The sequence below is a fragment of the Aethalodelphis obliquidens genome, unplaced genomic scaffold, assembly GCF_003676395.1.
Source record: "Aethalodelphis obliquidens isolate GAN/ISIS:26980383/991018 unplaced genomic scaffold, ASM367639v1 scaffold5, whole genome shotgun sequence".
NCBI lineage: Eukaryota > Metazoa > Chordata > Mammalia > Artiodactyla > Delphinidae > Aethalodelphis > Aethalodelphis obliquidens.
In genome coordinates, this window is record NW_020837949.1 from 50700599 (window position 1) to 50719324 (window position 18726).

At 37.0% G+C, this 18726-nt stretch overlaps 2 protein-coding genes across 3 annotated transcripts in view; one reads left to right on the plus strand and one right to left on the minus strand.

Annotated features, from left to right (window-relative positions):
- GSDME (gasdermin E) overlaps positions 1-18726 on the plus strand; it is a 93617-nt gene that overhangs the window by 63267 nt on the left and 11624 nt on the right. The window contains exon 9 of the mRNA XM_027102375.1: positions 164-416. Within this exon, the coding sequence (XP_026958176.1) occupies positions 164-394 (231 nt within the window). The 3' untranslated portion in view covers positions 395-416. The remainder of the gene's footprint in view (positions 1-163; positions 417-18726) is intronic.
- The window catches only part of PALS2 (protein associated with LIN7 2, MAGUK p55 family member), a 109523-nt gene continuing 98512 nt past the window's right edge, over positions 7716-18726 (minus strand). The window contains exon 12 of one of the 2 annotated variants that reach the window (XM_027102373.1): positions 7716-14239. In XM_027102373.1, the coding sequence (XP_026958174.1) occupies positions 14063-14239 (177 nt within the window). In that variant the 3' untranslated portion in view covers positions 7716-14062. The remainder of the gene's footprint in view (positions 14240-18726) is intronic. The other variant, XM_027102374.1, reaches the window with a different exon arrangement.

An 18726-nucleotide genomic window follows, 5' to 3' on the forward strand; every position in this document is an offset into this window, starting at 1 on the left:
AAATATATCCTGTTACAGCCTAAGGGTTTTCCCTGCTCTATTTGGGGAATGTAAACAACTTAATTTTTCCCCCATAATTAGTTAAAAGTGCTAACATTATTAGCCAATGATGTGGATTTTCTATAACCTTTTTTGATGGATTTGTTTACATGTGTCATTTCAGCTCCGTGCTCTGTCTGATGATGGTGTGTCTGATCTTGAAGACCCAGTCTTGGCTCCACTGAAAGATACAGAAAGGTTTGGGATCGTGCAGCGTCTGTTTGCCTCAGCTGACATTAACCTGGAGAGACTTCAACCTTCTGTGAAAGTTACCACCCCGAAGGACCCTAACGTTTTCCCACTGATTCTTTATATAAGCCTGAATGGACTCTCTGCTTTGGGCAGAGCACAGTAACAGTGTCATATGTGGATTACAGGTACACCTTATTTTCTTGCACTTTGCAGATAATGCATTTTTTTTTTAGAAATTGAAGGTCTGTGACAACCCTGAGTCCAGCAAGTCTATCGGTGCCATTTTTCCAACAGCATTTGCTCACTGTTGTCTCTGTGTCACATTTTGGTAATTCTCCCAGTATTTCAGACTTTTTCATTATTATTATATTTGTCATGGTGATCTTTGATGATACTACTGCAAAAAGATTACAGCTCGGCTCAGATGATGGTTAGCATTTTTTAGCAATGAAGTATTTTAAAATTAAGGTATATACATTGTTTAGACATAATGCTATTGTACACGTAATAGACTATAAGATAGTATAAACGTAAGTTTTATACTGTGTGACTCGCTTTACTGCAGTGGTCTGCAGCCAAGTCCACAGTGTCTCTGAGGTCTGCCTCTACGTGTTATCAGCCAAGCCTGGGTATTTCTCAGCATCATTAAGATACTGCCTTTGGGGCTTAGATCACCACGTTAAAGGTTGATCTAGGAGATGAACTTACGGAACAGTTTAATAAGTGGTGACTTTTTGCATATGAATCGCCTCAAATTTAGCCACCAGGTACTCTGTGTACAGTGTCTTTTTCACAGGAGATCGTCTTGTGCTGGTAACCCAGTGTCCGAGTTAGACCCCAGCACATAAAGAGCTGGAGGAGGGTTGAGAATTGTAAGCCAGAGTACATTCAGATCTTTTCTCTGCAGAAAAATGGGTCCATCTAGTTCCCACTTCCTGTTAAAAAACAGATGAGGTCGATGCTTTGATCCAAAAATTTGTGAATGCTGTGGGGAGGAATATTTCTTCATAGAAGGCTCCATTTTGAATGCGCTGTATGCTATGCAGTGACTAATTGAAAAACGAACTGTAAATGCCACTAGAGTACAGAGGTTATTGTTTAGCAGAAGACTCTAACAGCAGGACACTGTTCCTTAGGGTCAAGCTCTATCCCTTTTGACTTTGCCGTGCTTTGATGAATGTACCAGTCCTATGTCTAGAGCAATGTGTGGATTTCCCATGCATTCTGGATGTTGAATTTGTAAAATACTACATTTTTGTATCAAACGAAACTTTGAATTGTATATATTTCTCTTCTTCATTCTGCTTTCATATCCTTCTCCTATTAATAGCCTGAACTGTCTCTTGAGTGCTCCTGATGCCACTGGGGCTCTGAAGCCACTTCTGCTTTCCCTTAGCAAGAAGCTGCTGAGACCTTAGCAAGACCTTAGCAAGAATTTCTTACATTAAGAGCAGGAGGGCAAGCAGTTGTTAGAAACATTCTGTGTTACTCAGTACCTGTTCTTCACCTCAGCATCACTTACTTATTCCCTTTCTGCACTTGAGATTTTAATGAATGTTAAATAAGGAAGAAATGAAAATAACCCTTTCATGACCTCTATTAAAACAAGACAAAATTATGCAAATACTTATGATATATAAGAAAAGAAGGACACAGAGTGGTGGCAACAACGTAGAAAATAAGCACCTTATTCACAAATTGGAAAGAACATTCAAAAGTCAAGATAGTTGTGTTAAGATGTTGGTACTATACATGCCTCTTGTCTGGTTTTCTGAAATAAGTATAAAGAACATACTGCAGAGAGAATGTGTGATATGAATCTACTTGTGTGAAAAACAGATATACATGTATCACAATGCATGGGAACCCTCATTTAAGAGTTCACAAGAAACAGGAAAGGATTTAGAGGTTGGGGCGCAAGAGGCACTGGGGGGAGTGGTTCACCCTTCTGTTCCTGTTACAATTTTGTACGTCTTAAAAATAACAACAAAAAACCCAAAACATCAAAAACTAAAGATAGGCTTAAGACAGAAAGAAAAAGATGCCATCATCTAAGCAAGTGGCAATCTGTCTAAGACTGGCCAGTTATCTTGCTGGACTGTGTTTTAGACATTAGCTATTGAAAAAGATATAGCCAGAAGCAGCCGCATTGCACAGGGAGATCAGCTCGGTGCTTTGTGTCCACCTAGAGGGGTGGGATAGGGAAGGTGGGAGGGAGGGAGACGCAAGAGGGAAGAGATATGGAGAGATATACATATAGCTGATTCACTTTGTTATAAAGCAGAAACTAACACAACATTGTAAAGCAGTTATACTCCAATAAAGATGTTGAAAAAAAAGAAAAAGATACAGCCTTATGCCTACAGCAGACCCCCACTGGGATCTGGTGGGTGAGGTAGTAAGTAGTGCTGGACTCCAGTGAGGGTGAGACTGGGCCTCCAAAAGGTTCTTCTAACTAACTAGTTTCCTCATCATTAAATATTAATTTTAAATGTATGTTTATTTACTGCTTGAGATCCAGAACCATACTTCTTTAAATAATTAGATTTGGAAACAAGTTCTAGTATCCCAGAACACCTAGAAAACAGCAAGTAAATACAGTAGTATTTCCTAGAACAGAACAACCACCTTAACGCTGATGTTTCCACAACCACTTTTGTTTCATAAATGGATATAGGAAGAAATGCTGACATGATTAGCTGGTGTGGTGTGGCCTGATAATGGCCCCTAAAATGTGTTCATGACCTAATAAATCCCTAGAACCTGGCAAACGGAGACTTTACAGGTGTTTTTAGGTTGTGGACCTTGAGATGGACAGATTATTCTGGATTATCTGGGTGGAGCCTTAAAAGAAAGAAGGCAGAAGGGTCAGTGAGAGAGGGATTTGGCCAAAGAAAATGCAGGAAAGAGGAGGCATGAGAAGAATTCACTGCTGTCACTGGCTCTCAGGACAGAGGGGGCCAGTTCAAGGACAAGAGAGCAGTCGGTCAGCCAGCCAGCAAGGAAGGGGACTTCGGTTCTACAACTGCATGCAACTGGAGTCCAACAACAACATGCAAGAGCCTGGACGCAGATTCTCCTCCAGACCTGCAGGTAAGAGCCAGGGCAGGGCCTGGGAGACAACTTCACTTTAGCCTGGTGAAACTTGTGTTGGACTTCAGACCTACAGAACTGAGATGATAAGTTTGTATTTTAAGCTGCTAAGTTTGTGGTAATTTGTTACTGCAGTGATAGAAAACTAACAGGTAGTATAAGACGGAAGAATGAACCACACACAGTTGGACCCTTGAACAACATGAGTTTGAACTGCACAGGTCCACTTATATGGAGATTTTTTTCAATAAACACTACAGTACTATACAATCCACAGATGCCCACCCATGCATACCAAGGGATGACTTTACTTAAAACCTATTTTTTTTGGAATATAGGTGAAAAACTCTTTGACATAAAGCATAACAATATTTTCTTGGATCAGTCCCCCAAGGCTAAATAAATAAAAGCAAACATAAGCAAATGGGACTGAGTTAAACTTAAAAGCTTTTGCACAGCAAATGAAACCATCAACTAAACAAAAAGGCAGCCTATGGAATGGGAGAAAATATTTGCAAATGAGGCTGCTGACAAGGGGTTAATATCCAAAATATACAAACAGCTCATACAACTCAATCATAGAAAAAAACCAATCAAAAAATGCACAGAAGACGAGAATAGATATTTTCCCAAAGAAGATATAGGGATGGCCAACAGGCACATGAAAAGATGCTCAACACTGCTAATTATTAGAAAAATGCAAATCAAACCCACAATGAAGTATCACCTCAAACTGGTCAGAATGGCTATTATCAAAAAGCCTACAACAACAAATGTTGGAGAGGATGTGGAGAAAAGGGAACCTTTGTATACTGCTGGTGGGAGTGTAAATCAGTGCAGCCACTACAGAAAACGGTATGGCGGTTCTTCAAAAACTAAAACTAGAACTAACGTGATCCAGCAATCCCACTATCTGGAAAAAATGAAACCATTAATTTGAAAAGATACATGCACCCCAATGTTCACAGCGTCATTACTTACAATAGCAAAGACATGGAAGCAACCTGAGTCCCCATCGAGAGATGACTGCATTAAGAAGATGTGGTGTACAGATGGAGAGATATACTACGTTCTTGGATTGGAAGAATCAATGCTGTGAAAATGACTATACTACCCAAAGCAATCTACAGATTCAATGCAATCCCTATCAAATTACCAGTGGCATTTTTTTACAGAACTAGAACAAAAAATCTTAAAATTTGTATGGAGACGCAAAAGACCCCGAACAGCCAAAGCAGTCTGGAGGGGAAAAAACGGAGCTGGAGGAATCAGACTTCCTGACTTCAGCCTATACTACAGAGCTACAGTAATCAAGACAATATGGTACTGGCACAAAAACAGAAATACAGATCAATGGAATAGGATAGAAAGCCCAGAAATAAACCCACGCTCCTATGGTCAACTAATCTATGACAAAGGAGGCAAGGATATACAATGGAGAAAAGACAGTCTCTTCAATAAGTGGTGCTGGGAAAACTGGACAGCCACATGTAAAAGAATGAAATTAGAACACTCCCTAACACCATACACAAAAAGAACATCAAAATGGATTAGAGACCTATACGTAAGACCAGACACTGTAAAACTCTTAGAGGAAAACATAGGAAGAACACTCTTTGACATAAATCACAGCAAGATCCTTTTTGACCCACCTCCTAGAGTAATGGAAATAAAAACAAAAATAACAAATGGGACCTAATGAAACTTAAAAGCTTTGGCAAAGCAAAGGAAACCATAAACAAGATGGAAAGACAATCCTCAGAATGGGAGAAAAGATTTGCAAACGAAGCAAACGGACAAAGGATTAATCTCCAAAGTATATAAACAGCTCATGCACCTCAATATTAAAAAAACAACCCAATCCAAAAATGGGCAGAAGACCTAAATAGACATTTCTCCAAAGAAGATATACAGAGTGCCAACAAACACATGAAAGAATGCTCAACATCACTAATCATTAGAGAAATGCAAATCAAAACTACAATGAGATATCATCTCACACCAGTCAGAATGGCCATCATCAAAAAATCTAGAAACAATAAATGCTGGAGAGGGTGTGGAGAAAAGGGAACCCTCTTACACTGTTGGTGGGAATGTAAATTGATACAGCCACTGTGGAGAACAGTATGGAGGTTCCTTAAAAAGCTACAAATAGAACTACCATATGACCCAGCAATCCCACTCCTGGGCATATACCCTGAGAAAACCATAATTCAAAAAGAGTCATGTACCAAAATGTTCATTGCAGCTCTATTTACAATAGCCCAGAGATGGAAACAACCTAAGTGTCCATCATCGGATGAATGGATAAAGAAGATGTGGCACATATATACAATGGAATATTACTCAGCCATAAAAAGAGATGAAATTGAGCTATTTGTAATGAGGTGGATAGACCTAGAGTCTGTCACACAGAGTGACGTAAGTCAGAAAGAGAGAGACAAATACCGTATGCTACCACATATATATGGAATTTAAGAAAAAAAAAATGTCACGAAAAACCTAGGGGTGAAACAGGAATAAAGACACAGACTTACTAGAGAATGGACTTGAGGCTATGGAGAGGGGGAAGGGTAAACGGTGACAAAGCGATAAAGAGGCATGGACATATATACACTACCAAACGTAAGATAGATAGCTGGTGGGAAGCAGCCGCATAGCACAGGGAGATCAGCTCGGTGCTTTGTGACCACCTAGAGGGGTGGGATAGGGAGGGTGGGAGGGAGGGAGATGCAAGCGGGAAGAGATATGGGAATATATGTGTATATATAACTGATTCATTTTGTTGTGAAGCTGAAACTAACATACCATTGTAAAGCAATTATACTCCAATAAAGATGTTAAAAAAAAAATATTGAAAAGCTGTAAAAAAAAAAAAAAAAGACACGTGCACCCCAATGTTCACTGCAGCACTATTTACAATAGCCAGTTCATGAAAGCCACCTAAATGCCCATCAACAGACGAATGGATAAAGAAGAAGTGGTATATATATACAATGGAATATTACTCGGCCATAAAAGGAATGAAATTGGGTCACTTGTAGAGATGTGGATGGATCTAGAGACTGTCATACACAGTGAAGTAAGTCAGAGAAAAACAAATACCATATATTAATGCATATATGTGGAACCTAGAAAAATGGTCCAGATGAACCAGTTTGCAGAGACACAGATGTAGAGAACAAACATACAGACATCAAGGAGGGAAAGTGGTGGGCGGTGGTGGCGGTGGTATGATGAATTGGGAGGTTGGGATTGACATGTATATGTTGATGTGTATAAAATAGATAATAAAAACCTGCTGTATAAAAAAATAAAATTCAAAAAAAAAGATGTGTATATATATATATATATATATGTAATGGAATATTACTCAGCTATAAAAAAGAATGAAATACTGCCATTTGCAACAATGTGGATGGACCTAGAGAGTACTATGCCTAGTGAAATAAAGACAAATGCTATATGATATCACTTACATGTGGAATCTAAAAAATAATACCAATGAATGTATATACAAAACAGAAACAGGCTCACAGACATAGAAAACAAATTTGTGGTGACTAAAAGGGGGAGGGGGGAGGGACAAATTAGGGATATGAGATTAACAGATACAAACTACTATATGGAAAATAGATAAGCAGTGAGGATTTACTGTATGGCATAGTGAATTATACCCATGATCTTGTAATAACCTATAATGGAATATAATTTGTAAAAATACAGAATCACTATGCTGTACACTTGAAACTAACAATATTGTAAAGCAGCTATATTTCAATTAAAAGACTAATTCTTTCAGAAATACCAGAAATACACTAGACTAGCAATTTCTGAAGTATGAGGTATAGAATCCTGGAAACTAGCTTGGGAAAGAGTTGCCAAAGTACCTTTTCTGGAAACAGGCTTCCTGCACTCACCCACATTCACGCCTCCATCCCTTGGCCAGTCTGGTGGGTCCACCTCCCTTTCTCACCGCAGGCTTCAGGGCTGAGCTGTGTGCCACAGCAGGCATTGTCTTTCCCACCAGGGTTTCTCTTTCTTGGCTAGCTGGGAAATGGTCCTAGTATTCCATGCCATCTAAGCTTAGAGGTCTTTTCTTGATCCTGTATTTTAACCTTCCCTGTCTCTGGAAATCTTTCCTTGAAGAAGTCATCTTTGAAAGCCACGGAATCTTTGGGCTGGGACAGACGAAACAATAATTAGGATTTCCTTGTGAAAAAAGGGAGGCAAGTGAAAAATTGATCTATTTTGGTAGGAAAATCTAAAATAACATCAGAGGCTTTTAACAAAGACTATTAGCATTTAAAAGAAACTGGTGAAGCTAATCTGATACTCTCTGTATTTTATTATCTCCAAGCCTTGGTTCTACCTATAAATGAAACACTACATTTTCCCAATATTAAATATTTATTTCTTTACATATACAAAAATATTTTACCAGGAGTATGCAATCTCACAGATTGGACATTTCAGTAACTTTCATTTTGGACAACATATGGAAATAATGTGAAAAGAAAAATTTATAGGGACAGTTTCTGAGAAATCAATACTTAATTGTACTGCAGGAAAATTTTATTTATACAAGGACAGCAATAATGTTTCTTTTATACAGGAACTAGTAATACAGTTACTTGGAAAGCAGTAGCAATTTTATTTTTAAACTTTTTTCACCAGAAACTTACTTTGGCAGCTTGTTCAGCTTTGATTTTTTGGTTGCTAACAAGCATTTTGCCCTCCATTAAAAAACAAACAAAAACAAAAAGGTCTCTTCTACAATCATTTCAAAGACCAGAGGTTAAAAGGAGCATGCATATGTGTTCAAAATAAATATATACCAAAAGAGAGATGGAAAAAAAGTCCCCCAAGGTCTTCACATCAGTTTCTTATCATGGGCTCTAACAGAGCTAACGACGTGGAAATTATACCAGCTGCTGAACCCCAGTGCTCCTTCTTCTATAGCAAAATCCAAGACACCACTTTCTTAAAAATCAATGTTACTGAAAAAACAGGAGTCAGCAGCTGTTTTTTAAAGTGGACACACAGCCAAAGGAAATATTTACCTTGTATTTCAGTTACAGATGGAGATCAGCTATTCCTCAAATCAGGTTTTACTGAAAAGACTTAAGGCATCTCTCAGTTGGACCATGTTTACCAGAACAAGGTTTATGTCTCCAAAGTAAGGTTACTCATACCACTGCCTGCCTCTCCTATTTAAGAGTAAGATGAGAACCACACATTTTAACTGGTAATGACTTCTGGGTTAGTAATACATAGCAGAGGAGTTTCCCTCTTCCTCCAAGCTCCCAGGCCACCTTGACTGATGTGAGGAAGGTCAAATTTCAGGCATGGCTTGTCATATTTGTATGTTTCTACCCCTGGCATGCTATTGCTGAAGTGCAGTAAAGACATCTATTTCCAACTTTTAAAATAAGACCTTTTGGCTTCTACTCTGTGGTAGTGACAATACCTGTTCAATGGGACTCAAGACAAGTCCCATTGTCTTGAGTTGCAAGACATTGCAAGCATTGAGGCATTTAATCTGCCAAGTTGTAAGTGGCATTTACATTACCTGTAGATGTGTTCATTCAGTTTGTGCCAGAGATTAGAAACAGTAAAAGCTGGTAGGGAAAAAAAAAATTGTCACTTCTGACCGACTTTGGCACGTGGAGGCAAGTCAGATTTATCATAGCACTACAGTATCAGCCAATGGCCCTGAAGCAATTAGAGAACAAATCTAAAATGCATTCATATTATGTTGGATTCAAGGTCCCCTAACTGGACCTAACTGAATGTGTTTCCCCTTTTAAAGAAACAGATGCCTTTTAAACTTACACTAAACAATAGGGCTGCAGTGATAAACTTCAGGCATAAGGTAGGGCAGCTTTAAGGGGCAAACATCAGAGTGTCTTTGGATGCTTACTTAAATTGTGGATTGCCTACTTAAATTTTGTTTGACTTGTGAGTGGTCAAGGTAGCAAGGATTTGCTAAAGGTTTGGACTTAGAGTAGGATTCTGAACTCACGACCTCCTGACCAGGACCACTAAGAGAGCAGAACACATCCTCTTCCAGGCTGGAACTATCAATGCATCCTCAGAGCTGTTTTAAAACTGAAGGTAGAATTTCTGAATGGTGTGCACCAATCACTATGTTACCTCCAAAAGAGGTACATTTTAAAAGAACTAAAAGATAAGCAACCTCAGGGTAAGTGAATAAACAGATAAAGTAGCTTAATAAGGATTTTCCAACTTAGCATTTATCACATCAGAGTTATAAATTACTTCTTGTAATTTAAGGTGAAGACAAATATTAAGTTAGCCTTATTTAACAAGTGTAATATTAAAACTAAAGGGAGATATAAATTTTATCAAAGGTCACATGGTCAGGAGTCAGAATTAGGATCTCAACCAGTAGAAGTACACCAGCTCTATTTTTATCAAAAGAGAGACTATTTTAAAGAAAGCAGTACAGTGTATTGCAGAAGTAGTGCAAACGTGCTTTTAAATTCTTACCTTAGAAATGAGATATCATTCCTTCACTTTTTAGTGTTTTTAAGGACTCATTTTTGATTCTGTGCATTAAATCATTCCAGGAACACACAAAGTAACATGACAAATTATGGGAAATATTAAAAATGAATAAAACTTGAAGCTAACAAAAATGCAGTTAAAAAATAATCTTACCTTAAAAAAATTATATAATTGTTATCTTCCGCAGATACACAATGTATACGTAAAAGCTCATGAATTATTAGTCGACTGTATTCTTAAAAGTCTGTGAATAATATTAACTTGTACTATATACAATAATCCTCTTATTTAAAATTCGGAATTTCTCCCAAGAACTCCAAATCTATTACAGATGTTATTACATGAATTCTCACAACAAATCCAATGAAACAAGAGGAGGGCAGGTACCATAATCTCTAAGCCGGAACCATATCACAAACTCACTTGAAGGTTTAAATAAGTATTTCCCAAGAGGCTTCCATCTAGGACTCTGTCCTTTTTCCCTAAGGAAACTAAGTTATAATAATTTTCTGAGCTTAATTCCAAATATATTTTTCAGAAAGGGGATTAGTATCTGCCTCAAGGTAAAGCCAGAGCCTACGAAAACAATGTGAAAAAAGTTTCATAATGTCTAAGAATAGGGAGTAATTAAAAATGTAAAAGCACTAGTTATAATTACGTGGGTGAACAGATTTAATTTTACTATTCATGTATCTTGGGAGAATTTTTACATATTATACACATAGCTGTGTGCATATATATATATATAATATATATATAAATAATATATATATTATATATGGTGACTCAAACGTTTAAAAAATGACCTGCTATCTATATACATAAAACTTCAGGATTGCTTTTTCCATTCTTAGTATAAAGATTCATTACTATAAAATTATTGGCTCCCTAGCCTGTGATTTCTGGAAAACGGGGTGTTGTTTCAGAAGCCGTGTAAGTACAATGTTAAGCAGATCATTATTTTGACCAATTTTCAAAACTTTTATGTTCAGTGTTTACAAATTTAAAATAATTGTACCTAACTCCATGGCTATCCATCATAAAAATCAACCCCAATTACTGGATCATGACACTTACTGTTATCCATAAAAATAAGTACAAATTTAAATGAATCTTTAAAGCAACGATCATCCTCTACTGTCACTGGGATATTACGGTCAAAGCAGTTAGTATCTGGCCAGTCTATAATGCTACACTAACGTATTTTATTGCTAATTTGCATTATTTTCTAAATTTGTGTTAATATCCAATTTGCTCTTTAAAGAAAACTTGTCCTTATAAGCTATTATATTAAATTTACTAGATTCTAGAATCTAGGGTTCAGGCTACTATTGCTGTACTGGGTTTATGATACGATTTCTACTTTAGAAAGCTATCTTCAGCAATGGTATGGTTAGACTTGGCAAAAGTAAACAAAGTTCTGATGTACTGGATAGTATTTTATTTGATACTATCCAAATATCAAACAGAAATTGAGACTGCATAATCGAGGCATGGCTGTAATAAAAGTCAAATTCTACTTGAGTGCATCACATGTATTCTACTACTTACGGTTAAATGATTCATCCAGGGACATCAACTCTATGGATATGGGGTACTTGTATATTTAAAAATAAAAAATATATATAATATTTAGCTGTATATAAACAGTCATGCCCTGAATGCTGAATGTGGATACTCACCTGTCCACAAGGAATCCTCAGGTGCCTTAGTGTACTGGCACATTGTTTCCCAAAAGCATATGCACGTGCATGTATATTTTAACTATTACCAATTGTTCAACATCACTTTAAACTATTTTCTCATTAGTAAAGCTAATTATCTTAGACCTTTCCTACAAGAGAGGTTCACATTTCGTTGATCACAACTATACTCTCATTGCCTCGGGAGAATCCCAGAGCCTCTGGGACTCCTTGCCCCAGCAGAGCTCTGCTGGTTCCTGCAGACCCAGATGGGACTTGAATTTCAAGTTCAATGACTCTTTACTGAGATAAACAAACTTTTCTAAATTTATTCTCTTCAGCTCTGGCGTCTCGACTGAAATGAAATCAACTGCACTGTTCCATTTTATATTAGGAGGCATCTCATATTAACTAAGTAGTTAGTCATGAATACCATTTATAATAGAAATAATTCCTTTAAGTGTAGTCTGTTTTCTAAATAATGTGCGTTTTATACCATATGATAAGGCTTAAGATATATATGATGTAAAAATCATCTCTGTTGTGTCAAGATGGGTAAAATATTTTGTGTATAAACTTCTTGAGCTGCTACAATGATTCCAAAGAGGCTCCACACAGCAGCATGAAGGCACACCGCAGAAGACAGCACATTTCCTGAGAATGTGGAAATAAAATTTCTCTTAAAGCTTACAGTGTGTTGAGACACTAAGTCATGGGACATCATCTCGACACTGTGCTTTGATTCATGTTGCTTTGAGAAGCCAAGAATTTGATGTAAATATATGTGGTTTAAAAGTTACCAAAGTTATTAAAAGGGTGTGATCCATTCTGCCACCAATTTCCTATCCTAGGACAAAGAACATGAATTTGTGTTCTGGATATGAAATGCTGGATGAAAAAAAACACCTATGGATTTCCAATCTTAACCATACAGCAACTTGGGTGTTCGGTCTCATTGTGAAGAACAGTGTGTGCATGCTGCTTAATGCCATGTATTTTCTCTTCCCTCTGAGTCCTCCTGGCCGCATTCCGTGTGACAGCTTTGGTGAGGGGAAAACAAATTCAGCAGCCAGGTGTCTGGTGCCTAGCACCAGACAAAGATGACCACCAGTATTTAAGCACCTAACCCTTTAAGTGTGAATACTGTTTATGTGAAAAGCTAGCAGCAATATAAAATATGGCTAACTTAGTTTAATGATGACCTGCATCTCTGAATATGTTTTAGGAAGAATTTATACCATCTAAGAATCCTAAAAGCATATACTAACTGAGATTAATTTTGGAAATTTGTATATGTTAATGCATCTAAAGACGGAGAACTGTTTTCCTAATCATTAAACAAAAAAGTACATTTCCTAACAGAAATGTAAAAAATATATATAATACATTATTTAATATATATTATATAATACATACAATGTACATATTATATAATGTATATATTATATTGAGATAAAACAGCTGACAATTATTTCCAGATTTCATAAATCGTTCAATGGATTTGGTTCACAACATAACAAACCGAAAAAATACCCTAATGATCACATCACACTTCAAAAGCACACTGATTGTTCACAAAACCCCCCAATTGCAAACTTGGAGGCATTTTTCAGCATCACAGAAATTTTCAGAGGTGTGATACATTTGCTGACCATATCCTAATAAAAAAACTGTATAAAGCAATAGGTTCATTTTTGTTAGTTAAATTTTTACATGTACAAATAAATCAACTTTCAGAGTCATTTTGCTGTAAGGTTTTGCAGGATAAGGCACCCTCTCAGCTGGCACGGCCTTGCTTGTTGTGTACATGTTAACGAAGCATCAGCCTGTCACTGCAACAAATGAGAGTGCAAAGTATTGCTCTTCATATTTTCACGAGAGAGAATGAAGGGAAAAAACTAATATAGCTGCGTAAATTAAAGTGGATAGCCATACATCTCTGTAATAATGAAACTATGTAGCATTGAGCAGACTTCTGATGTCAGTATTGGATGGTAGCAGACTAGCTGTAGCACTGACATTAAAATTCTGCTTCTGTAAGAAATTATACATATTAGGAAAGAAGGCCAATAAACCATTATTTTCTCCTAATAAGAGTAGCTGACCCTTCACTAAATACTGAACTAAATGACAGCTTTACAAAACTATTTCAAGTATTCATTATCACAGTGAAAATATGAGACCAATGTTAGAGTGAATGATTTGAAAATTCCTTTGATGAAAAAGGCAAGGGTACTAAATCAAAACATATACAAAATGCTTCAACGCATTTCTTTATGTGATATGAATAGAAAGATTATTCATAAAAAGTTAGAAAAATTAAGATAAATTATATATTAGTACACCTTCCCAACCACATTTTCTATAAAAATCCAGAATAGTGTACTGGTACTTCAATCTACACAATAAAAATGCCTGGACTTGGCAGATATCTTCTATCTGTGCATGTATTTTCTCAGTAGAAGGTTTATTTGTTGCAGTCACTTTTTGAAAGTTTTATTTTAATTGTGAACCTTATTGAATCATCAGTAAACCCAGCTGATTGGGACCCACTGTGGCTCCATTCTCAGTTTCTCTATGGCAGTTTGTAGTTTCTCAAAGGCTTTGTCTAGATTGTCATTTACAATGATCAGATCAAAATAGTGGTTGTATGCTCTTTGAATCCGTGCACTTTCATCCACTGTTTTCTTCAAGTCAGAGTCCTGTCAAAGAGTTTTAAAAGGACAAGTTTACATAATGTATATTTAATTGCTCAAAACCAACTCAAAATGAAATAAGTAGGTTGGATATTTGTTTGTTGTGATTCTGATACTAATCCTCAAAATCTAATCTATATAGATTGTTAAAAAAGACATTACCATCTGTTCATATCCTAGTCTTTCCAGCTGGCACTCATGTTTGAATTTATGAGTATTCTGTATCTTCTGTTTCACTGATACTAAGGTAAGATTCCTGATTAAAAGACTGCTGACAATATCTTGGGGTGAAACCCAAAGTAATAAAAGAATTCTTGTAGGTGACTGGTCTCTAGCCCAACTGCATCACCCTTCTCAAAACATTTTTATCGTATGGATTCTGTAACTCATGGAACCCAATCTGCAGCGGCTGTTAAGCTCAAAGCCAAATTTGCTGCCTTTCTCTAAGAAAAAGAACCTCAGAAATGTATTTTGAAGGCTGCCTGTCCATGCTCCCCACCCCCAACAACACACACACACTTTTATCTATTTTTTTAGCTAGTACTGTTTATATTTCATAAAATATTTCTAGTCATTTTGGAACAATGTGGGGGAATAAATAAGTAATGGGTTTTGCATGAGCAAGTAAAGCTTTTCATTAAATTGCAAGTGTTATGAAATTTCATAATGCTTCTACATGTTCTTCAAATACTGAGCTCCTATTAAAGCGTCTACTATATTTCATAATTTGTGGATATAAAAATGAATGAGAGAGAATGGGCTCCTCCCCTCCAGTGGAGGAGACAAATAAAGGTCAAATAAACAAAAACCTGCAAGTTGTAATAAGTACTATGAAAGAAACCAACCAGGAACAAAGAATTTTAAGAGATCTACTTTAGACACAATGCTTACAAATACTCTACAAATGAATAAATGATATTTAAACTGAGTAAATGACATTTAAACTGAGAACTATAGTGGGAGAAAGACCATTCCAGGCAGAGGAAATAGGAATGTAAAGTTCAGGAGGAAAATCACCCAGATGTGTTTAAGATACTGAAAGACCAAGATGGATGGAGGCTTAGGGAGGGTGGGTAGTAAGTTGAGGTAGCCCAGGCTAGGTCATGGAGGACCTAGATGCAATGGAAAGACATCTCTGGATTATGATGGTGGCAGAGGAGATGGAAATGACACCAGACTAGAAATATATTTTGGTGATAAAATCATCAGGATTAACTGATGGGCTGGATATGAAAAGTGAGGAATATGAATGAATCAAAAATAGCTCGAGGGGCTTCCCTGGTGGCGCAGTGGTTGAGAGTCCGCCTGCCGATGCAGGGGACACAGGTTCGTGCCCCGGTCCGGGAAGATCCCACATGCTGCGGAGCGGCTGGGCCCGTGAGCCATGGCCACTGAGCCTGCATGTCCGGAGCCTGTGCTCCGCAACGGGAGAGGCCACAACAGTGAGAGGCCCGCATACGGCAAAAAAAAAAAAAAAAATAGCTCGAGTTTCTAGCTTGAATAAATGGGTGGTTGCAGAAGATGCAGAGTTGAGGGGGTGGGAGTGTGAAAAACACGATATTGGTGAGAGGAAACAAAACATTCTACTTTGTTTGTACATGTTAAGTTTAACATGTCTGTGAGACATTCAAGTGCAGATGTAACGTTAAGTAGGTAATGGTTATATAAATTGGAGCTCTGAGGTCTGGGTTATCTACATATAAATTAGGAATCATCAGCATAACAACGATATGTAAGTTAGTGGATTTGGTGAAAACACCTAAAGGAAAGTATATAGAGAGAAATGGGTTCCCAACTAAGCCTGAGGGATACTAGTACTATAGTTAATATTTTCACTAAGATTTCGAAATCAATTTGAAACAACTAAAATATCTTTTATTATAGATGTATAAACAGGCCACAATTCAACTTGTAAACAAATCTTACCTAATAGTCATTAGCAATTTGTCGTTAATTAAAAAAAAAATTTTTTGACAATAACAATCCTGTAACAATAATGGAGTATACCATATAGATGGAAAAATGAATTAAAAAATCTCTATGTATGGCTCTAGAATGATCTCCAGAATATATTAGTAAGTGAAAAACGCAGGCAGACTACTGTATGTAGTAAGTTACCTTTTATGTAAGAAATGAGGGAGGGAGGATATACATACATACTTGCTTATATTAAAAAAAAATTGTAAAAATGACTATGTGGGTAGGAGGCAATAGAGTAGAGAGGATAGGGAAAGGCTAGATTTTTGTTTGTTTGTTTGTTTTTTGCTGTACGAGGGCCTCCCACTGCTGTGGCCTCTCCCGTTGCGGAGCACAGGCTCCGGATGCGCAGGCTCAGCGGCCATGGCTCACGGGCCCAGCCGCTCCGCAGCATGTGGGATCTTCCCAGACCGGGGCACGAACCCGTGTCCCCTGCATCGGCAGGCGGACTTTCAACCACTGCGCCACAAACGGGGAAGCCCCTGTTTGTTTGTTTTTAAGATTTACTTTGAAACTATGAAAATGTATAGAATTATATTACAACAAAATCAAATTCAAATAAAAATAAAAAGAGCAATACCTAAAAAGCAAAAGCAAAATGAAACAAATCTGTTTCAAGTTGATGCCTTAACCACAGAAAAGAATTATCTTAGCGACTTTAAAATAATACTCAAGGGATATATCATAAGAACAATTTTTTTAAAAAAGTTTAAGTCTGAAACTTAAAACTTTTCAATAATCATACTGTTAATGTTAATATTGTTACTCAGAAATTATATATATAGTATGTGTTTAGTTTACACATGTAAAGTCAGAAATTATGTTAATGTCATCAGGAACCAAGACTTTCAGCATAGGAGGAAAAAAAGATAAACATAGTCCAGGAAGTAAAAATGTAAAATGTGAGTTGAAACTATCCAACTGAATTAATGATGTATATTTTCCAAAGGGGAAAATATATTTCCTTCATCTGGCCACTGAGAAGACCTAGAAACAATGACAAACTAAGTTGAATGCACACCTTTAGCTTCTGTATTATCTCTAAATACCATTTCCCACTAAAAGGAACCAGGGCTTTTGGAAGGCTGGTTCCAGATCTGGGCCAAGAAATGTGTAAGGATAACCTGGAGCAGCTCGTCATACCAGGAAGCACATCAAAGTTCATGGGGTTGTGTTAAAAAGACTCAGAAAACAAGATGAATAGGCTCTTCTTAGCTGAAGACAGGACAATTTAAACATCAGAGAGTAATAGCTGACCTAAGTACACAGAGAGTATTCCAAGTGACTTTAAAACACAGCGATTTGATTTGACTGTATACGCTTAGTGGGATAAACCCTAAGGATAAAGGAGAAAGAGACAGTTCACAGTAATCATACCTGGTAGTATTTGTACACTTATTTTCAGACTGTTGTACGTGTACTGTGAGATGAATCAAATGAGCAATTATGTGCTATATTCTAACACTCCCGGTGTTTTTGAGAACTGGGATACTCAGCCTAGGAGAATGGAGTTATATATATGAAAGAGGTTAAATAAAACCCTGTAATCCTGAATTTGATTGGGAAGTATCAATATATATTCATGATTTAGTTTCCTTCAAACATACAAACAGAAAAGCACATAACCAAACTAGTTCTGTCTACCTAAAAGGTGCATTTAGCTAGAAACAATGATCCATCTTGGGACAATGTGCACCCCTAGTATTACGGTCCTAAAATACCATTTACTCTAAAAGGAACCAGAGCTTCTTGGAGAAGTAACTGATTCCTGGCCTGGCATAGAAAATGTACAAGATGAGCCTGGAGCATTTGTCATATAGCAAGGAAGCTATCTCAGACGATTAGGCTCATGAAATAGGTCTCAAGGGCCAACTTAAATAAGCCCCTGTTGGTCAAAGGTGGGGCGATTTGAACATCAATAAGAATAATAATTGCAAAAGAGTAAAACACATCAAGTAAGTGTAAATCCATGTGCTCATGATGAAACTAAAAAAACCACAAACCTTATTTGGTCACCTGTCGCCTCTGGAGACTGTTACTGAACAAACCCATTATTCTGAAAACTGACCCTTAAAGGGGAAGTATCAAGCATTATGTTCTGACTTTCCCCTATATATACTCTACTTCAGAGTCATCAACTAGTTGATAAGGAAAAGTTATTATTTAGAAGAATTCTAGTTTATAAATGCAGAACAAATGACAAACTTGGAATACCACCACTTCACAATTCCTAAAAAATTAACTGAGCCAGGCAAAGATCAATAAAAATTGCTAAAATCATTAGGTGAAGAGCTACTGAGGAACTTTACAGACCAGGCCCCAGTTTTTCTATGACCCAGTTTTTTTAAACAACTAAGTTAGAAGGTGAAAAGAGAGGGGAGGGAGGCAGTGAAGATTTACAGATTAAAACAGTCTAAAGGGAGAGGTCTGCTTCCAGCTAATATGCAATCACAGATATCAGACTAACCTTCCTGCCTGACAACTAAGACAGACCAAATGTATGGAACACTTTTTAA